The 23,698-nt window shown below is 43.7% G+C and overlaps 1 protein-coding gene across 1 annotated transcript in view; it reads right to left on the reverse strand.

Annotated features, from left to right (window-relative positions):
• Window positions 1-23,698, reverse strand: part of ubtd1a (ubiquitin domain containing 1a) — a 95,066-nt gene continuing 71,368 nt past the window's right edge. Inside the window, exons 4-5 of the mRNA XM_084322208.1 lie at window positions 15,025-15,210; window positions 1-2,884 (exon numbers count right to left, since the gene is read on the reverse strand). Of these exons, the coding sequence (XP_084178334.1) occupies window positions 2,670-2,884; window positions 15,025-15,210 (401 nt within the window). The 3' untranslated portion in view covers window positions 1-2,669. The remainder of the gene's footprint in view (window positions 2,885-15,024; window positions 15,211-23,698) is intronic.

The raw sequence follows: 23,698 nt of genomic DNA on the forward strand, positions 1-23,698 counted from the left end.
AGAAATACTCTGCGCAACGGCCAGACCAGGTTCCAATACACCGCTCAACCAGGTCTGGTGCTAAAAAAATCTCTCTCTCGCAAGCCGAGCGAGCAGTACCTTATATACACAGTCCTGTAGCTCATATTGCAAGCAAAGATAAAACACTCCTTCTTTCGATAGTACAATACCAATCAGCGTGCATGGCTGGAATTACATGCCTACCCCAGTCTGCATCATAGCAAAACTTCTTACTTATTGGTTTTGAAAACATTGATGTCATTCTATCAGCCAAACACACGATCAGTAAGGATAACCACTCCTCCCTCTTCCAGTCATTACTGTAACTAGGAAAGTAACAGATTACTTTGTGTTGTGGAAAACCCCTACAACATACATCAATGTCATGACTGTGCATTTTGCACTGGTCTAAGTTTACAGATATAGATATAGATATATATATACATGTACAATACAGTAAACATATACTTAATTGTGGGAGCAGGGAGGTGCATGTCACTTTGTCACCAGTGGTGGTGGGTGTGTCTGTCTGGAGGTGTGGGAAGAAGGGTAATTAATATCACCTGTGTCTGGGAACCACTCAGTGTTTGTTTGTTACAGAGAGAGGGTGAGGCAGGGTGCCTATATTTCTGTTGACCGCATTACGTTACCCAGTTACCATCGAAATCCATATAACATCTGCAAGAGCATGTAACCGAAGGCTGAAATAAACACCCTTGAATTGCAGCTACTGACTCAGGCTCATTCATTGGACTCGCGTGTCGGACAGATCTCCCTGCCCAAGCCCTCTCAGCGGCTTTTTACTTGTCACTTTAAAATAGTCGCGTTACATTAATCATTGGTTTATATGTTTATACATTACACATGTAGTTTAAATGTAGTCAAAAAGTATGATAGTGTGATAGGAAAGGGTTAAAACCATGCAGAAGTGGTCCACTTTCTCCTCACAGACGTTCAAGGTCGGCACACTGTAGCCACATTCCAGCAGCCCACACTCTAACAAAAAACGGAACAATGGCTGTATACATGGTCCATAATACATCATACAAGTGCATCATAATTATAATCATAATAGTACATCATACAAGTGACATAAGACAGAGAGGTAACAGGATGTCAATATAAAAAGTGTCACTAGTTTGAAGTTTGTGGCACTTCAACAGTGCTTAACAAGCGTAATTTAATGTTGCCCTGTTGAGGGGCAATACATATCAAAAGTTCCAAAACATCTATTGTGTTTGTATTTGTATGGTCCAATATATAAACATAGTAATTATAATATCTACATACATGGCATTTGATTGGAGGCTAGTCTCACTTTGTCCCACAGCAACATTCAAATAGTTTAGATTTGTGTATGTTGTTTATGTAAAAAAAAATCTTGAGTAACGCAATAGTTACTTTCTGAAGTAACTAGTTACTTTTATAATTTGTAACTGAGTAAGTAATTTAGTAACTTTTTGGAAGTAGTAACTGTAACTAGTTACTTTTTAAAAGTAACTTACCCAACACTTGGAAGTTAAACCTTACTGCACTGTACATTCAAGCAAATTAGTGTTCGACTCCAAAGAGCTTAGTTGAAGGGGTTTGATCCAAAAGGAGATGTGTATCATTTGATAAGATACGACTCTAATAAAATCTTTACTGACTGAGACAGTGCTTGCTGTTTTACTCTACTGAAGTCACTTAGCCGTTATTACTTTCCTTTGCAAGACAGTATGTTTGTGGGTGTAGATGTCTGTATTTGAGTACAGAGTAATGAATGACAGGTAATGTTTTATTTTTCCTAAAATGGATACATAGGCTACTGTAGCATTTCTTTCATAAAAGTAATTAATAATTCAAATAGTGGGACATATTTGGCACCTTTTCCACTGGTAGTTTTTAAATTAAAGACCCTTACTCTGAAAATATTTGATTTACATGAACAATATTTATTCACAATTTGGTTAAGTACAGTGAGCATCATATTGCGCATACAAAACTACCAGCATTTCATCCACACTTGATTGGGAGGATGAAACAACACTACATTCTTGTAAAAAGGTATTATGTCCCTTGATCATCCAATTAAAATTCCCATACTATTGTGCATAATACAATTGTGATTCGAAAATACATTGTGCATTAATTAGATATATTATGTACATATTTACATGATCAGATGCACATTGAAACAAATATTTACACGTTTCCAATGTAGGTTTCTGACATCTGTCTTTTAAATCAGAGGGCAGAAATCTCAAAAGGAGAATGGCTTATTCCTTATCTGGATTCGTCTGGATTCCCAGGCAGAATGTATTCGTGGTTTACAATGGAGCACGAGCACGAATACAGAGGTGAAGAAGCGGCGGGTGAATTTAGTTACTGACCAAAAAGACAGACAGGAAGACAGACAGACAGAAAGACAGACAGGAAGAAAGACAGACAGAAAGACAGAAAGACAGGCGGACAGCATCCTAGGATTCTACTTTCTACCTACAGTGATTCAGTGTTTTGCAATGATTGTTCTTTCACTTCATTAAGAAAAAAGGAAAAATACAAAAAAAGGAGCGATACAAAAGCAAACAAAACTTTTTACAAAAAAGAAAAGATACAAGTTTCCACGCAGTGCAGTAGCTACCAATCTCTCTCTCTCTCTCTCTCTCTCTCTCTCTCTCTCTCTCTCTTCAGTTTATTATGACTGGAGGTTCGGGGTTGATGATGACCTGGATGACAAAGGCTTTCTGGATCTTGGTGTCTTGGAGCCGGGTCTTGTCAGTGAGGAGCTTCCCAGAGAAGAACCACCTCTGCTGGTTCACGGCGATGTCCTCCTGGATCTCCAGCTGCTTCTTCAGCTGGAAGATGGAGTCGGCCATGCTGGCGGTCAGACGCAGGTCCTTGCCTGCCCAAAACACAAGTCAAAAACATTTGTTGTGGATACATTCATTTTCGAACACGACTCGACTCGATAGTCGTGAATCCAAAATCATTCCCCTACTGGACGTAGCTGTGATGCATATCCTGATCTGCTAAAGACATAACATACAAATACATTTGTTGCAGATTTCTTCTGAACACAAACTCCCAAACTGATGCTATAAGAAAACAGCAGGATCACAGAAACCAATTTTGAGTGCCAACAACAAGATTTCTCGTTAGTTCATGCCAACCGTTCAGTGCCAATGACGAGAGATGTCGTTTTTTTTTATTTTTATTAGCGATAATAATAATTTCCATTCATATTTCATCAATCTAGCCTCACGTTACCACTGGAACTCTCTCTGAGCTCCATTGGGAAAATACCGCCCCCTATCGTCTCTCCGGATGGCACTGCACCCCTTTGGATTGGATTGAATGAAACGCATGGGGAAAAAAAATCCTGCTTCCACATTTTACTTGTCAGACAAGTAACCCGAGACGATCGAAGTCATTGCCGACCACCAGAACAGCGGATAATGTGTGTTTCCAGTACCCAGCGTTGGATCAATAAACGCGATCGATATTTGGAATGGCGATCAGGAATTGGAATAATCTTTTTGGAGAACATCTGGTCTGAGGTAAGGAATCTATTTTACCAGTCTTGGAATAATCAGAGCTTTTTTCACAGATACAGTATATCAACGTGGGCCCTATGTGTGTGTGCGTGTGTGTGTGTGCTGATCAGGAAATGGATAATCGATTTTCAGCCCGCTTCTATAGCGTGCATAAGTACACATATACTATCGATAATCTAGCGTTTATTTGAAAACGATTCATAAATAGGCCAAAAAATGACAACGTTTTTTGTGTATTCCAGTGTATTCCACTAAAGGGCGATTATCACAGAATCTTTATATTTTCCTGAAACTTTCAAAAAACAAGTTTTTCAAAATGGTATAAAACGGAAATGAACCGATTAAAAAAACAATCCGTTTCGACAATGTTGACTGCAAACAAGTGACAGCCATATTAGACACATAGCCATAATTTAAGATATAGTTTATGCATTCGCAAATATGAGAGCTCTATCATTGAAGTGGGTGGTGGCACGCAACAGGGTTCCGGGGCACCGCATGGCTGGCACGGAAAGTGTTAAAGGAGGGATTTCAGCCCAGGAAACATTTTCAGACCAGGAACAAACATTTGCTCTTGGACCCATTTGCTCTTTAATAAAGAATTTAAAAAAAGTTTGTTTGTGGCCAGAATGCATCATCATGATCCAAAGTTTTAGAAACACTCCTTTAGAGGTAGATGAGACGTTAATACCTTGTGGATTTCTTAAAAAAAAAAAATTTAACGTGTATTTAACCAGGCAGGGGGCAACCATTTTTAAAATAAAATATAAAAGAGACAGACGATACATACATCACAGAGATAAGGGAAATAATTAAAACACACATCAAACAAACAACCAGATAAAATTACAAGGTATGTAATACATGAAGCAGAATAGACAAATTAGTTAAAAGGCTGAGTGACAGTTGCAACTTGCAGATGTGTGTAAACAACTCTGTGATAGAGTCCTCAAAAGATAGGATCAATGGGTCTCATTCCCGAATGAAGTTACGACAAAATATTTCGTCTTAGCCAGATTTCGGCCCATTTAAGACATATTAGGTCTGGGAGTGGGAGTCCCCAAACTTTCCTGAGATCTTATTTGATCGTGGCTGAGAGCAGATTTAAGAGTGCTGAGGAGCACACTTAAATATGCTCTCAGCCCACGATCAAATCTCATGATTGATTGACTAATTTAAAATGTTATTATAACTTGACAGACTGTGTTCTCATAGTGATTCCTTCACGTCAACGCTACAGGCCTCCTTGGAATTAATTACTTAATCATAATTAAAATAAATATGACAATATTTGTACGATAAGAAATTACGCATTTGATGTCGGAAAAATAAATAATATGGATTCATCTGATCACAGGGCAGCTGCTTAACCATATCTGAACCAGCTATTTTGGACAAATGTATAATTACTTTAATTACTCAGATATTCAAACACAATTATGCAATTATTGTGAAATGATTGAAAATAATAATAATTTAATGCCTTCTGTGGAATTTGTATTTCTTATTTGTTACACATCTGTTTTAATGATTAATTATATACATTTGAAAGAATGCAGGTCAACATGCAATGTATCCCATTGATTGGTATACAATGGGACAGACCTTTGTTTGATTTATTGATTGAAAACTTTATTAACAGATTGCAGAATGGGTACAGTACAGTACAGCTCAATTACATAAGGGGATGCAGACCAGAGAAAGAATTTCGTCTTGTTTACATCAGGGTCCCCCATTTTCAATTCATCATAACATATATGACACACACGACACAGATAGACAGTACTGCTACATCTATACATTTATGACATACCAGATTTGCAAATACAGTACTGTTTGTGATACAAAAAGAGTCCAGAAAAGAGAGTACATTTGACGTAGAAACTGTTGGAGGAGGTTGGGTAGGAGGGGTGGGTGGGGGATAGACTTACACTGTACAAGCAAAACTGTACATTGGAATATTGACAAAACCATACTTGGTCATTTACTGTACATTGGAGGGGGTTGATATAACTATAAACCTGCATTCCTTCGAATATATCATTAATCAATTAAACTTATATTGAAATACACTATATAGCCTATACACCAACACTGAAATGACAGTGGATAAATAAATAATGCATTAATATTCCATAACAAGTCTTGTGTGCACCTACGAATGAACAGTAGCCTATGGGCTTAATTATGGAATAATAAGCTGCATACTGCGTTCATTCATTACGCCCGCCGTAGGCTATATATATTATATGTCATTCATTCATTCATATACAGTACTGCGCGTGCGCGCGTGTGTGTGTGTGTGTGTGCGCGCGCGCTGCGGCAGGTGTGTGCCGCGAGCTGTATATGATGCCAATACATTAATCTAATCTAGTTTTGATGGGCGCAAGCGTGATTACGAAACCTAGCCGCATTTCTCGGAGACGCTCTCTGATTGGCACTGACTGACGCTAGGTTTCGTAATCACGCGGCTCGCAAAGCACTTCCGCCATTCCATTTCACACAGCTGCGTCACCAGTTGCCTTATAAGGAGATATGGAGGCGTTGTTTTGTATGCAAATGAGCTGAACGGGAACGCGCTTTGGAGTTTAAGACAGAATGCCATTCTCCAAGCAGATATCAGATCATATAATTTCTGCGACCGTTTCAGCCACTTAAGACATATTACCAGCACGTTCAGGACTCAGAGTGTACTTGTCATAGATTATGTCTCAGTGGTTCCAAGATAAGTCTTCCAGAATATATCTTTGAAAAAATTTCGGGAATGAGACCCAATGTGTCCATTTTCAAACAATTTTGCATCTCGTTCCAACTGCAGGGAGCAGCAACTTCGAAGGAGAATTGAACAAAGGAAGTGTTGTGAAGGATCAGATTAAACCGAATATGTATATTTATTTACATATATATATTTAATTGTATTTGTATATCGTTTGATATCCCCTGTATATTCCTTGTACAATATGCATTGAATATCCCCGTTTCTACTAAACAGCCCATAATAGTTTCATTCTACCATTGGACGAGAACCTGGCGCCAGGTTGCCATACCCCTAGGTCCAAGTTCAATCGTGCCGCCTAACATGTCGAGGCAAACCCCCGGTTCCGCGCAGTAATATGTCGGGCGAAATACGTATGGTACTATTTGTTCATAGCGCATATATATATGGCGCCAGTAAAGTAGAACTTTCTTTTAGTCCAGTTCTTTACCCTCCAACAGAGTGACAGACGCAAAAGCCTCCCCACGACGCATGTGCGGTGTAGTAAGGCCTACTTGGCCCAGAATAGGCATTGAGATATCGTGTAGATTAATAGTTGAATGGTCATAGTTTGGCACCATACCGTCGAGTTGGACGTATTCTATTAAGCTAATAATAGTCTATTTATGTATGGTGCATCGTTCGGTTAGAGTTCTACAGTTATCAGTACCCCCATCGTTCCTGACGTTATCTGGACGCTTAACCAGGCTGGTCAGACCCCTAGTGGTGATTGCATCCGAGGAGCTCCGGGCCAAGAGCGACTGGACCTGTATATTGGATTACTCTACCCAGACGACGGCGAGCCTTCCACGGCTTGGATTATGCTTTGTGTGCTTTGATTATTCCATGGATAAAGGCCAACACTGCTGAGTGTTGGAATTACCCCCCGGAGAGGACTCCAGGTGAGACGGCGCTCTACACGTGAGGTCGCCTCACGTCTCTCCGTTGTGGACCGGCAGATACCGTTCCACAGAGGGTCCAGCTGTATTCGTCTGCGGTCCGAGGTTCTGTGGGCACCGTGTCCAAGACTTTGGATTCTCCCAAGACACCGTCGGCCAGATGGGATACCGCCAGCGGCTTCTCTAACCCCCCCCTCCTACTGTCTTACAACCAGCGGGACCCCCCCCCCCCCCCCCTTAGTGTATCCAGCTATAATCATCTAAGTACCATCGCTATCGTTTCCTAAATATTCCAGGTTGTATACTTACTCCCTGCGCAACCAGAGATTGGACATTCAATGTTGATTTACCTACGAATACTCATTTGCCATAAAAGTGCATATTCCATATTTCAAATCATAAATGTAATTAAGTGATCGTTGTATACACCCTTTGCTGTATTAAACCTTCGATTTGGTACATTTGTGTTGGTTCGTTTCATCAGGTGGGAAAGTGTTCATCATACTTATATCTTGTACTGGGTGGCCAGAAGTTAAAGTACATGAGGTAGTGGTATTAAATATCATATCTAACAATACAGTCAGGGAATTGTACCCCTCAGTTACAATTGGTCCTTCGAGCCGGAGGGTAACTAGTGTAATATTAATATAGTGTTATTAATATCGAAATGGCCTATGATGAACACTCCACGAAACGATCCTCCTAACCTAGAACGCCCGCGGCGCAGACGACAGACACCTCAGTACTTAGAGGCTTACACTGTCAGTCAACTACCTAGCCTTCGACAAACAGTAAACGCGGTAAAAGTAGAAAGTAAAATTATGTCTGACCTTAACGACCAGGTTTCCCCGACCACAGAGCCCCTAGTAGGTCCTAATGCAACTGACCAAGCTCACGGTGGGGACCAGGAGGGAATTGACATGCCTTTACCCCCCGCCACTACTCAAGAAGTAGTCCCCGAACAGCCCCGGGAGGAAGACAACCCTACAGAGAGAGAACTCTGCACGGAAGAAGAGGAGGAGAGCGCCGAGGAACTAGAGCTCCAGGACTCCCCAACGAGTACCCCCAGGAGCGGCTCACGCAGGAGCGGCTCACCTCCACTACCGCCTTCCCCCAGCGAAGCGGAGAGGACACTACAACAGGCGTTCCTCGTCAGCCTGACAGCCTCTACCGAACGCGATCGGCTCCAAGCACAGACGCTTAGCGAGCGCGAACGTCTCCAAGCGCAGGCGACCAGCGAGCGCGAACACCTCCAAGCACAGCAACGGAGCGAAGAACAGCGCACACGTCTGGAGATGAGACGCTTCCAGATGGAAGAGAATATGGCAAGAGACCGGGCCGACGCCCAGCGCGCCGCTGCCGGTGCCCAAAGAGACGCAGAGCGCGACAGACTACAAGCGCAACTAATAGAGCAGCTGATCAAAAGGACAACTCCCTCTCCCTCCGCCAGGGGCTCAAGGAACTCGTCGAGACAACAGTCAAGAGCAGCGTCACCGCAACGAGCAAGCGACCCTGAACTTGACCAACAGACCGAGTCTAGACCCCCCGCAGACCCCCTTCCCATACCGGTCCAAGCGAGACCCAGCTACAAGGAAGGAGCGGCATACACTGCGGAGAAGCAAGATAAACCACTACAGGATCTGGAAGATCTGATAGAGGAAGAAGAGGGAGAGGAGGAGAACCAAGCCCGACGACAGCACAGTACTCCACCGGACCAGGAGGTCCAGTGCAGCCCAGGCTATACCCCCGCGGCGCTGCGCTACAGCCCCCCGACTCTACTCACGGGTGAGCACGACGCACGACCAGCCCCGAGGAATAGCACCTGGACCAGCTGGCTATGGTGCCCTGCCGGTACCAGCCCACAGAGAGACGCAGAGGACCCAACAGCAGATGAAGAGGTCCAACACAGTGTGAAGAACAGTTTCTACGTGGACAACTGTTTACAAAGCGTCTCGACTCAAGAAGAAGCCGAGGCTCTCCTAATCAAGTTACGCGCCTCCCTAATCAAAGGCGGCTTTGATCTCAGGCAGTGGGCCAGCAGCGACCCGCAAGTATTGCGCAGCCTCTCCTCCGCGGACAAGGCTGCCAGCAGCGAGACCTGGATGGCGACAATCCCAGGAGAAGCCCAAGAAATGACACTAGGATTGGTCTGGCGCTTCGGAGCAGACTCGCTCCACTATAGACACAAACCCTTGGCTCCAGAGCAGGGAAGGTCGGCGGCGATACCGACCACCAGACGGAGTGTGTACAGAACACTCGCCAGACAATATGACCCGTTGGGATGTATTCTACCTTACACCACCAGGGCAAAGATGATTGTACGAGCACTATGGGACAAGGACCAGGGCTGGGACGACCCAATACCCGCACACCTTGCCTCAACATGGAGAGAGTGGGAGACGGAACTCCGCTCACTCCCAGGTGTCAATATACGCCGCAGCTACTTCCCATCCACAGTGAGGCCAGAGACATGCGAGATTGAGCTACACGTCTTCAGCGACGCCTCCGAAGTAGCCTACGGATCGGTGGCCTATTTGCGTGCCCAAGAGATGGGAGGAAAGATACACACTGCTTTCATCCTGGCCCGCTCAAGAATAGCCCCACGTAAGCAACAATCTATCCCACGTCTAGAGCTCTGCGCAGCCCTCGCAGGAGCACATCTAGCCACGTTAATCCAACGTGAACTCACCATTCCGGTGCATAGAACAATCTTGTGGTCAGATTCCACGACAGTACTCACATGGATCAAGTCTGATTCATGCAGATACAAGGTCTTCGTGGGAGTCAGAGTCACCGAGATTCAAGAATTAACAGAAGAAGCAAGCTGGCGGTATGTGGACACCAAACACAACCCAGCTGACGTCATCACCCGGGGAATGTCCCTAGATGACCTAACCAGTCGCAACATCTACAGTGACGGACCAGCATTCCTCAAGCTCCCGGAAGGAGATTGGCCTACGCCCACCCCGAGGGAAGCAAGTAACGAGGAGGCCGAGAACAAGAAACCTATGTTCTGTGGACTGAGCACTGTCGCCTCCACAGACCCCAACATAGATGACTGCATTACCCTAGAGAGTGCGCAACAAAGAACATTCCTGCGGCACCACCCAGGGATTCAGTCCCCCACTGACATGTCAGCAGCTGACTACGAAGAAGCAGAGCTTCTTCTACTACAACGAGCCCAGAGAGACTCGTTCCCCGATGAACTAGACTGTCTACAGGGAGGAAACCCCGTCCCATCAGACAGCAGACTGATTCACCTGGCACCAGAGAGTGACGCACATAATCTCATCAGAGTGGGTGGTCGCCTGCGGAGAGCCCCCGATCTACCATATGACATTAAGTACCCGATCGTCTTGAACAGCCGACACAAGGTCACAGAGCTGATCATAAAGAAATACGACGAGGATGTACACCACGCAGGAGCAGAGAGAGTCTTCGCGGAGATCAGACGTCGTTATTGGATATTGCAAGGGAGAGAAGCAGTACGGCGCTTCCAGCGAACCTGTCTAGACTGCCGTAAGTGGCGCGCGCAGCCCAGCATACCACGGATGGCTGACTTACCCCCCTGTCGCCTCCGAATCGGCGACAAGCCATTCCACTCCACAGGCATGGACTGCTTTGGCCCGTTGTATATAAAGAGAGGAAGAGGCACCGAGAAGCGGTGGGGTATTGTATTCAAATGCATGACCACCAGAGCGATACATATCGAGCTCCTTCCGACCATGAGCACAGACTCATTCCTTATGGCCTTCCGGAGATTCACCTCACGGAAAGGAAAACCGTCTACATTGTTGTCTGATCACGGGACCAACTTCAAAGGCGGAGAAAGAGAGCTGAGAGAGAGCTTCCAAGCTATGGGCCCAGAACTTAAGACCCACCTCGCTCCAGCCCAGATTGACTTCCAGTTTAATCCCCCGAACGCACCCCACTTCGGTGGAACCTGGGAACGAGAAGTACGTTCTATAAAGACAGCCCTGTACGCCGTACTCGGAGCCCAGACTGTGGCAGAGGAAGTCCTAATGACAGTCCTCACGGAGATCGAGGGAGTATTGAACTCAAATCCCCTCGGTTACGTCTCCAGTGATGTAGCAGATGTCGACCCAGTCACCCCCAACACACTCCTGATGGGGCGGCTGGATCCCGCGCTACCCCAGACAATGTACAGGCCTGAAGAAGCGAACGGCCGAAGAATGTGGAGGTACAGCCAAGTACTAGCTGACAAGTTTTGGAGCAGCTTCCTACTTCACTACCTACCGTCTCTACAGACCCGCCAGAAGTGGGTAAAAGAGAGAGACAATTTGACAGAAGGAACAGTCGTCATGATTATTGACCAGTCACTACCCAGAGCTATGTGGCCGGCTGGCCGCGTAAGCAAAGTGATCACCGGTGCCGATGGCAAGGTCCGAGCAGCTGAAGTACTCGTCCAAGGGCGCACTTACACACGTCCCGTGGCGAGGCTAATAGAACTGCCCCGACTCCCAGATACTATCGATGATGACCATGACCCTATGACTTTGTGAGTTGACTGACCCTTACAGCGGACCTTGAGTGGTAGACAGTGCGGTTAATCTGTCTCTGCTTAGCTAATTAGGTGGGACTAATTAGGGGGCGGCTGTTGTGAAGGATCAGATTAAACCGAATATGTATATTTATTTATATATATATATTTAATTGTATTTGTATATCGTTTGATATCCCCTGTATATTCCTTGTACAATATGCATTGAATATCCCCGTTTCTACTAAACAGCCCATAATAGTTTCATTCTACCATTGGACGAGAACCTGGCGCCAGGTTGCCATACCCCTAGGTCCAAGTTCAATCGTGCCGCCTAACATGTCGAGGCAAACCCCCGGTTCCGCGCAGTAATATGTCGGGCGAAATACGTATGGTACTATTTGTTCATAGCGCATATATATATGGCGCCAGTAAAGTAGAACTTTCTTTTAGTCCAGTTCTTTACCCTCCAACAGAGTGACAGACGCAAAAGCCTCCCCACGACGCACGTGCGGTGTAGTAAGGCCTACTTGGCCCAGAATAGGCATTGAGATATCGTGTAGATTAATAGTTGAATGGTCATAGTTTGGCACCATACCGTCGAGTTGGACGTATTCTATTAAAGGTGCTATGCATTATAAATGTCATTTTTCAGTCTCTAGCATTGTATTATAGTAATAGGAGTTCGTATCAATGTGTTTTTGGGCCTAAATACTATATTGGCGAATTCCTCAGCTACAGCCCATCCCCTCTTTGCCTCTAGTAAATCAGGTCATGTTGATTTGACGACCTGGTGCACGTCACAGGGCGCTGTTTATAGCGCACGGTGATGTGATTGGCTCTGTGGTTTTAGTAATGCCCGCCTCCATTCTTGCTACCTGCAGGGTGGAAGGTTTGTCCAGAAGATCACTAATCAGCTGAAGCCTGATGCGGTTCCCTCGGTCTTCGACAGACAGACCGGCGTTAGCTCTCGGGACTCGGGAGCGATCGCTAGCTACTTAGCACCAGCCGGGGCCGGCGTTAGCAACCGGGAGCGTCGTTGAGCATTCAGCCTGCTGGCTACCTATATCCACTTCAACCAGCGTCGCGGAGCATTCAGCCTGCTGGCTACACAGCTTGTCGGTGTGCTAATAGCCTCTGCAAGCTAACGGTAGCTGGCTCCAGGCTATTAGCACATCGACAAGCTGCTGGAGCTCCCGACGCTCGGCTGGTTGAAGTGGATCTAGGTAGCCAGCAGGCTGAATGCTCCGCGACGCTCCCGGTTGCTATCATGTGCAGGTCCTCTTCTCAGACCTGTGTGGCAAAGCACTGCACACGCATCATGCAAGCTACACATCGCTGCATGTTGATCAATGGTGGCCCACTCGGTGCATCACAGTGGGCTACTATTGTGCTAACAACAACCGCGGTGTCCGGCTTGTCGGCCGGCATGAGTGCTCGATTTGGGGTGGTTCTCTCCTCCTTGTGTGCCCCCGTTCTCGCGGGTGTCCTGCCGGGGAGCTTGTGGACGCGACAACAGCGGCGGCCGTAGCGTTAGTTAGCTCATAGCTATTGTGTACCACTAGCGTTACGGCGGGCTCGAGCACCCTACGGCTGCTGCCGTTGTCGCGTCCATGGGCTCCCCGGCAGGGTACCCGTGGGGACGGGGGTGTACAGAGAGGAGAGAACCATTTTGTGTCGGGCGTGCATGCCGGCCAGCGAGCCGGACGTCGGGATATGTTGTTAGCACAATAGCTACCAAGCTAAGCTATGTTAGCTTCTAACGGTGTATACACAATATGTACAACGACACAATGATTTACATTATTACAAATATGGTAACGTGGTTGTGGCTTTTACAAATAGTGGTAACATATATATAGATAGACAGTACTGCTACATCTCTATATTTATGACATACCATATTTGTATTGCTACAGTACTGCTCAGTACTGCTATGATGGAGACCAGAGAAAGACTTTCGTCTTGTTTACATCAGGGTCCCCCAATTTCAATTCATGGTAACATATTATATATATATAGATAGACAGTACTGCTACATCTCTATATTTATGACATACCATATTTGTATGTAACCTGAAACCTAATCTCTGACGGGGAGATGGGCGGAGCTATTTGGTGGGTGGCTGTCACTCAAAGCATTCTGCCAGAATGGGTGGAGCCAAGCCAATAATAGCCTGCTTTCATGAGGCTGAAAAATGCTGGTTTTGAGTACAAGATTAGAAATATAAAACAATGATTATTTTTGGAATAAAAATTACAGATGTGTTACATAGACTCACAGGAAGTGTGTAAAGTTGCCCAAATAGTGCTAGGAATAGCAGTGCATAACCCCTTTAAGCTAATAATAGTCTATTTATGTATGGTGCATCGTTCGGTTAGAGTTCTACAGTTATCTGTACCCCCATCGTTCCTGACGTTATCTGGACGCTTAACCAGGCTGGTCAGACCCCTAGTGGTGATTGCATCCGAGGAGCTCCGGGCCAAGAGCGACTGGACCTGTATATTGGATTACTCTACCCAGACGACGGCGAGCCTTCCACGGCTTGGATTATGCTTTGTGTGCTTTGATTATTCCATGGATAAAGGCCAACACTGCTGAGTGTTGGAATTACCCCCCGGAGAGGACTCCAGGTGAGACGGCGCTCTACACGTGAGGTCGCCTCACGTCTCTCCGTTGTGGACCGGCAGATACCGTTCCACAGAGGGTCCAGCTGTATTCGTCTGCGGTCCGAGGTTCTGTGGGCACCGTGTCCAAGACTTTGGATTCTCCCAAGACACCGTCGGCCAGATGGGATACCGCCAGCGGCTTCTCTAACCCCCCCCTCCTACTGTCTTACAACCAGCGGGACCCCCCCCCCCCCTTAGTGTATCCAGCTATAATCATCTAAGTACCATCGCTATCGTTTCCTAAATATTCCAGGTTGTATACTTACTCCCTGCGCAACCAGAGATTGGACATTCAATGTTGATTTACCTACGAATACTCATTTGCCATAAAAGTGCATATTCCATATTTCAAATCATAAATGTAATTAAGTGATCGTTGTATACACCCTTTGCTGTATTAAACCTTCGATTTGGTACATTTGTGTTGGTTCGTTTCATCAGGTGGGAAAGTGTTCATCATACTTATATCTTGTACTGGGTGGCCAGAAGTTAAAGTACATGAGGTAGTGGTATTAAATATCATATCTAACAATACAGTCAGGGAATTGTACCCCTCAGTTACAGGAAGTGTTAACACGCTCGACATCTAGGGAGATATGGTGTGGAGATATGGATTATCTGATATCTTGGGGTTTCAGAGGCCAGCTATCAGGGCCTTCTTACCTGACGACAAGCGCACTCGCAGCTGGAACTGCTGCTTGGGTGGAGGGGGCGGAGCTTGTTTCTCTGAATGTTCGGTGGCTTCGTTTTCATTGGTGGTCTCGGTGATGATGTTGAGGGGCGGGGACAGCGTGTAGGCTGGAAGCTGGTAGCGGTTGCCCAGCTCGTCGTAACACTCTGTCAGAGACCCTGGGGAGAGAGGAAGAGAGATTGCATAACGACAATCTGCCTCCGTCACTCTGAAGGGGAAATGCCACTGAGATTTCTGTTGTTATCCTGCACATTTCCTGAATTTCCCCAAGGGGATCAACAAAGGAATATCTTATCTTGTTTTTCCACGAGACATGTCCTGAAATGTCCCACACTTTTTGTTGTTGCTGTTATCTGTGTTGTTTTCTTTTGTCACGTATTTAGATCATTAATAAAGGGACAAGAAATTGACTCTCCATACAAATTCCTTCAATCAGGGCGGCTAGGTGGTGTAGTGGGCAAGGCACTCGCCACCAATGTGGAGACGCTGGGTTCGCGTGTTCGAATCCAGCTCTCCACATTGTTTTCAGTTTGGCTGGTCGTCCGTACTAATACAATTGGCAGTATTAGAGGGTGGGAAACTGATGGGTGGGGATCGGGCGTTGTGGACAGCGACTCCTACAGGTCGGTTGGTGCGCCTGCGCAGTAGAATCAGAAAGTGTCGGGGGCAGCGTGAGCCTCCCACGCGTTACTCCTCGCCACTGAGAGATCGAGCTTCGCAGGTGAAAATATGCGACTGCTGTTACCTCAAGTACCGGAGGGGACTTGTGCTATGTATGACTTAGTCCACATTGCAGCCGGCTTGTGGGAGGCAAGAAACAGCGTTCGTGACAGGGGAGGGTTGAATTGGATGATACGAAATTGGGATGGGAGAAAATATAGAAAATGGGAGAAAAAGTGGATAAAAAAAAATCCTTCAATCAACTTCTAATCATCTCAGGGCAGGCAATATCATTTTCATGACATCATGGGATTGCACTTTCTTCTCAATCTTGTGACATTTCACTTAAAAGGTCCCCTTACACACAAAGCACCTTAAAACCCTCTGAGGTCTGAGCTATTTTGTGATAATTGTAAACCCGCCTACGGGTTTGGCGACCTCAGTGATTTACACACCACACAAGCACTCGTATTACACGCACGCACACACACACACACACACACACACACACACACACACACACACACACACTGCAGAATAATAAAAAAAATATATATTTATCCGCTTTTACTTTGTAAAAAACACATACCTTCTATTGTATAGTTTGTATAGATTGTTGTGTATTGTGTTTACAATACTAAGGTCGAGGAGCCAGGAAAAACAAGAATCTTGCGTCTTTCTGGGTGTATGTACATTTAAAAAAAGCTGGGTCAATAAAATAATCAGAATCTGAATCTGAGTAAAATCTCACAGCCTTTCCCTTGAAAACCTCAATTCAAGGACTTCCGGTTTAGCTGCAATATGTAGCGCACGCAATTGGTTACAGCTCCGCTCCCGTTATCGTTAATTTCGTTTAAAAACCTTATTTGGACAGTACCAAAAGAGATTAGACCACATCGTATGTATTGATAAGACCTTCTACTAACTATATCAAAAGACAACATGGTTAGGGATAAGGAAAGGACGGGAAAGAAACAAGAAACGGCAAATCTAACGGCGCAGATTGAAACTCGGTCAAAGACAAGCGACGCGGTGGCAGAGCCGTTGGTGAGCCCCGGCGCGGGGAATATAGAGGAGAATACACAGGGAACAAAGACAACTGTCCCCGAGAGGGAGACAACAGATGACAACATAACAGGAACATCAGAAAAAAATACCGTGAAGGAAAAAGCAGGCGATTTTGAGAAGATAATAGCAAAATCATCCATCGGAGCCCTCACTGCTCCAACAACATCAACTGACACAAGCAGTTCAATTACACAACCCGACTTCAACTCTCTGACTATCCTGATAAAAGAACAGATGGTCGCTTTCAAAGCACACGTTGAACACATCGATACTAAATTCGAAGAGGTTATGAGAGCGGTCGCTTTACAGTCCATGCGAATCACGACAGTGGAGAATTCGGTGACAGAAATCACAAAGGCAGTCAAGGCGAACGAGGGTGGCATGACAGAGATGGGGAATGAGATGGAAAGAGTGAAAGAAGAATATCGGAGGGAAATACAAGGGCTTAAAAACGAAGCGGCGGAGAGGCAACTAGAAACCCAACGCTACCACAGGCGAAATAACATCCGCATTGTAGGGCTTGAAGAAGCAGTAAACTGCGAAGATCCCAACTTTCCAACAGTGTTATCAACGATTTTGAATAACATCGATCCAAACAAAGTGCCAGAAGTGGAACAAGTTTACAGAATCGGTTCTCGGGGGCAAAGAATCAACGGGCCAAGAGTCATCATTGTCACCCTGCGGAAGACTACAACAAGGGATGACATCATCAAATATGCTCGCAACCAACGTGGGAATCTGAGTTATGATGGTAAACCAATATTTATCTACGAAGATTTGAGCAAAGATGCCATCAACCGACGTCTACCATACAAAGTTGTGATGCAAAAGCTGTTCAAAGCCGGTTACAAGCCAAGGCTATCATACCCAGCGCTGTTATCATTCGTGGGCAGTGACGGTCGCAGGTCAGATATACACACACCTATGGAAGCTGAGGATTTTCTGAATCGAATTGGAGCAAATAACCCAAGGCAGGGCGAAAATGTCGGAAACATATAAGCCTCTTTCTCATTGTATACCAGTGTTAGAATGACTTTATTGTGTTCATCAAGGTAGCAGACGATATGCAAGCCGTCTATAACAATGTGTATTGTGTATAATACGATTCATAATACATTATAATTTCAGACTCTGGTCTCGGAGGAGACAAATACATATCTTTGCAAAAAGATCTATCTGGAATATTCTGGGTTTATCGCTCAAATGCCCTGGGTCTCTTAGATCATTCTGGAACATAAAATAGTCTAGGCACTAGCATACTCTACAACCTTCTAGAATATAAGGCACCATGACAACGAAGCCTACAACTCTAACAATAAACATCCGGTGTGTATACACATAGCAGATAACAAATTAAATGAAGTTCTATCAGTCTTTAATAATATTTTAAAAATTAACCACACTTAAACGTATGAACACTACAAGGTTATTCTAACAATTTAAGTAATCACTCCATTGAAGGCACATTGAAGCTCTAAAAGGCGCTGCTTTTCTATCTTATCTAATATGTTAATTCGAGACTAGTGGCTTCTCCACGTTGATAATTATTCTATCTCTCATTCCTTATCTATATCTTTCCATTGATTTTTATTTTATTTAATTTTTTCTTCTCATTACTCTATATTTTTTAAAATATATTTTAACTTACATTGTTCTTTTCCAATGTTCTTCACATTAAGGTGTCAATATTGCTCTACAATCTTTTCCTTTTTTCCTATTTTCCACACGTTAGTAGAGGGTTCAAATGAATATGTCGATAATAGTTTATTCTCTTTTTTTATTGTTTATTTTATTTTTTCTGTCATTTATCACAACACTTCATTACAGTAAGGGAAGGTGCAAGACCAAAAGCGACATTCTATTGCAATAGAATGGAAATGTTAGATCCTATGGCAATTAGCATAGGTAGATTAAGATTACAATGCTCAGTTTGGGCAATCCGGTGGACTAGGGGAGAAAGTCAATCGCGGAGGATGTGTTCTTGGAACACAGGCCTGTACGACTTTCTGGGTGAAGGGAAATTAGGGGATTTTTATTTGTATATATATATGTTTTTAAGCTCAGCTCTCAACGGGACCTCATTAATTGGATGTACATCTATTGTAGCTTCACACTCCAGAAACATTACCAAAAACTACACAAAAACATGCATAGATTATGGCTAGTTTGAATATAATGGTATGGAACACCGGAGGGATAAACAAACAACACAAACGCAAAAGCGTGCTCACACTGATGAAAAAAGAACATGTGGACGTGGCTTTATTAAGCGAAACGCACATTTTAGAGGAAGACATAAATACGTTAGCGGATAACATATACCATAATATTAGTCACTCTTCTTTTGTTACGAGAACTAGAGGGGTAGCCATAGTCGTCAGACGCAAATTAAATATCGAATTGAAAGGGGTATGGTCGGATGCTGAGGGGCGCATAACTATAGCTAGGATTATACACAATAACAGGAAAATTGCATTAGCAGCGGTATATGCCCCAAATTTGTACGAAGTGGGTTTCTTCACTTCACTAACCGGAGAAATGTTAAACCATCCCGAATACTCATATATAATAGGTGCGGATTTTAATGCCATTTGGAACCCAAGGATGGACAAAACTTACCTTACCTTTTCCAGCGAACAAAAAAATTCATCTAAAGCATTAAAAGATTGGTCGAAATCAACAGGGGTAACTGATTTATGGCGTTCACTTAACCCCATGACCCGCAAGTACTCCTGTCGTTCGTCGAGACACAACACACTATCCAGAATTGATTACGTCTTTGCATCCCCGAGAATATTTGATAAATATGAAGTGGAAATGACACCCAATGCGCTATCAGACCACTGCTACTTAATCCTGAAAGCAACATTTGGTACACTATCTTCCCGGGCCCCAAGATGGCGTTTTAATTCTATGCTGCTTAACAACAATGAATTCATTACACAAATTAAAGAAGCCCTCACAATATTCCTACGGGATAATGCTAACTCGGTGCAAGATCCCAGAATATTATGGATGTCGGTAAAGACTATGATTAAGGATTTCTCGGATAGATTTTCCTCCATATTGCGCAAAAATCAAAACACAAAACTATCTGAAATGGAAACGCTTTACTCAACGCTTTTTAATTCTTTAAAATACAACAACTCTACTAGACTAGAAAACCAAGTAAACATTCTAAAGACAGAGATCAAAGCAATATACAGACAAAAATCGGAATTGCAAATACGCAGCACAAGACAACAGCAGTACTTCCAAGGCTCTAAACCTAGTCACCTATTAGCCATGCGACTAAGAATTAATGCAAAATTTGCAGATATAACTGCCATTAGGAAACAACAAGCTCTAGTAACAGAACCCAAAATAATAAACGATACATTCAAAGAATTCTACTCCGATTTATATAATTCAGAAACGACCTTTGATCAAGACAAATTAGACACATATCTTAATCAAATTACTCTCCCTAAAATAACGGAGGAAGACGCTAAACAGTTAGAAGTACCGATCACATTAGAAGAACTCAAGGAGGCCATATCCGGAATGAAAAACGGCAAGGCTCCGGGAATTGACGGTATCCCATCAGAAATGTACATTTCTTGCTGGGACATATTTGGACCCTTATTACTAAATATGATCTTATACTCAGTCAAAGAGGGAAGTTTCCATAAACACCAAAATACCGCACTCATTTCAGTTCTTCACAAAAAAGACAAAGACCCCACTGAGTGCGGTAGTTACCGTCCTTTAAGCCTCCTTGGAACCGATGTCAAACTGTACTCTAAGATATTAGCCATCAGATTGCAAAAGCATATGACGTCTTTAGTCCATCCGGACCAAACAGGCTTCATAAAAGGTCGTCTGATCAATGATAACATAAGGCGAATACTGCACGTACTAGATGCTGACAAAGAGGACAACACACCTAAGGCGATACTATCCCTGGATGCTATGAAAGCATTTGACAGGTTAGAATGGTCGTTTCTATGGGCAGTATTAGAAAGGATGGGGTTAGGAAAAGGATTAATTGATATGATTAAAGTACTATACAAGGACCCATCGGCCAGGATTACAACAGGCACATTCATCTCCGATATCTTTCCGGTATCACGCTCAGCCAGACAGGGTTGCCCTCTTAGTCCCGGACTATTCGATCTATCATTAGAACCTTTAGCACAATTTATAAGACAATCCCAACACATAGAACCAATAGTAATCAAGGGCACACATCTTAAAATTAGTTTATATGCGGACGACGTAATATTGTTCATGCAAAACCCCAACAACACATTGCCGCATATACTCAAGTTGATAGAAAACTTTGGTGATTTATCGGGATTTAAAATAAATTGGCCTAAGTCGGCGTTTCTTCCTCTTAACACCAGTGCAAAAAAAGACACAACCCTCCCAGGTGCGATACCCATGGTCAAACATTTCAGATGCTTGGGTGTGGAAATATTTCCCACCATAAGACAAACGGTGAAGCACAATTACACAAAAATACAGAACAAAATCAAAGACGACCTGGACAGGTGGGCAAAACTTAAAAACTCAGTACAGGCAAGGGTATCAATAGTTAAGAAGATGGATGTATTACCAAGAATCAATTTCTTCAGCTCAATGCTTCCGTTACCTCCTCCAGAGGGCTACTGGAAAAGATTACAAACCTCCACATACAAATTTATTTGGAATAACAAACCACCTCGCATAAAAAGATCCACCGCACAGAGAAATAAAGCAGACGGTGGCATGGCAGTCCCAGATTTTTTACAATATTTTAAGGCCTTCACTTTAAGACCAGTGAAGATATGGTCTGATCCCCAGGCTTTGGTATCTTGGAGAGAATTAGAAGAAAACATGGTAGCCCCACAGAGACTGGAAGACATAGCACACACTAAACTTTCAATCAAGCATTGTGAGCGAGAATTTGGCCCAATAATTACCCATGCAATCAGAACATGGCGGGAAACACAAAAGAAATATCCTAACCCTCAAGAATGGCATAATCACACTCCCATATTCAATAACAATGCACTCTTAATGGGAAAACGACCTATAAGATTCCCTATATGGGAAGAGAAAGGCATACACACATTAGGGGATATTTTTAATAACAAGGGCCTCTGTAGTTATGTCGAAATATGTATAAAGTTTAACCTCACCGAGTCCACATGGCTTTTTTACATACAGTTACGACTTTGTATGAGATCTCACGGTGTTCCATTACTCGTACCAATTGAACACCACAGATACCACAAATTTTTCTATGAAAGAGATACATTGGGAGGTTTTGTATCAAGTTTTTATTATCAATTACTAACGTCCTCGTATGAAACCCTTCAAATAGACACTGTCTGGAGGAGGGATATACCAGACCTGGAATATGACTTTGATTGGCAAGGAGCCTGGGCAAATGTCCGACTTACATCAAGGAACCCGGATCATCAACAAATCAATCTGAACTATATTCACAGGACATACTTGACTCCTATAAGGCTGTGCAAAATGGGGCTTATACAAGACTCCAAATGCTCCCAATGTACAAATGGGGACGAAGGAACATTTATGCACATGTATTGGGACTGCCCACCAGTTAAGGCATTCTGGAAAGATGTATCCCAACAATTATCAACACTCGTATTTTGGAATATACCTGTACACCCCGCGGTATTACTATTGAATGATGTTTTTGAGTTTGCAGTGAATCCACAACTAAAAAGATTGGTTTTATCGGGTATCACAGTAGCTAAAAAACTGATCGCATCACGTTGGTTTCAACCGGAAAAAATTTGCCGAAAAGTGTGGTTTCTTACATATCTTGATGTGATATATCAAGAAATATCTACAGCAAGAATTCTGGGGCTCAATGAATCCAAAATGTCAATGTGGTTAGAAGTGGTGGAGAGAATAAAAGCTAGCTTATAATGGTGGTGTCTGGTTAGGAGTGAGGGATAATGGAGGTACTATCCAAGAGGGGGTCTGGGAGGGGGGGGGTTTGAGCTGGAGCATATGTGTGTAGGGTTTTAGAAAATAGGTATTAGGGGTATATTATATACTAACATTTATATAATTGTAATTTCGCTGGATATACACTGTATACGGCTAAAATGTTATTATAGACTATTTTTGTTTTATCCTGTTTCTGTACTTGCATATATTATAACCACCTTTACTGAAAGTTTCATTATGCATTGTGTGTTGAGTACTGACTTTTAATAATTTTTTGTTTTGCAATAATAAAAAAAAAAAAAAAAAAAAAAAAACTCAATTCAAACAGCGACTGCCTCTTTACAAAAAAAGGAACCAACCATCTCTTAACCATGGTTCATGACCCCATCCCATCACTAGTCAGGATCAAGCTAGCGTGAGAGTCCTCCTAGAGGTAGACTTTCCTCCGACACCAGAGATGTCAGACTCGGCCAATAGGGGATATCTGCAGAGCCGCAAGCCCAACGTCTGGGGGGGGCTTCGTGGCTTATACTCGGATTGAGGCGGGACTTCGGGGCTTGTACTCGGTTTGACTGTGCATTCGGGCTTGTACTCGGTTTGACTGTGCAGTAGTCAGTTTGTGCTGTTTATTTTTACAAGCAGTGAGGACTCGACAGCATTTGCATTTCTGTGTTCCGTGTTGCAGGTTAGGGTTAGGGTTAAGGTTAGGGTTAAGGTTAGGGTTAGGGTTAAGGTTAGGGTTAATATCGCCGTAGACTAAAGACGCACTTCTTCAACCATTATCTGAATTGAAAAAAAAAAGAAAAAATAACCTAACCCTAACTAACCTTACTGTCATGCACTTGTCCTAATAAAACTAACCTACACTGTAGCACTCAATATTTGATGAACATTGTTACTCAGCTGATAGAGTTGTGCCCTTCCTGATGACTTCGTACAGAACTTGTAAGTCGCTTTGGATAAAAGCGT

Source organism: Notolepis coatsorum (genome assembly GCF_963971535.1).
Source record: "Notolepis coatsorum genome assembly, chromosome: 9".
Classification (NCBI taxonomy): Eukaryota; Metazoa; Chordata; class Actinopteri; order Aulopiformes; family Paralepididae; genus Notolepis; species Notolepis coatsorum.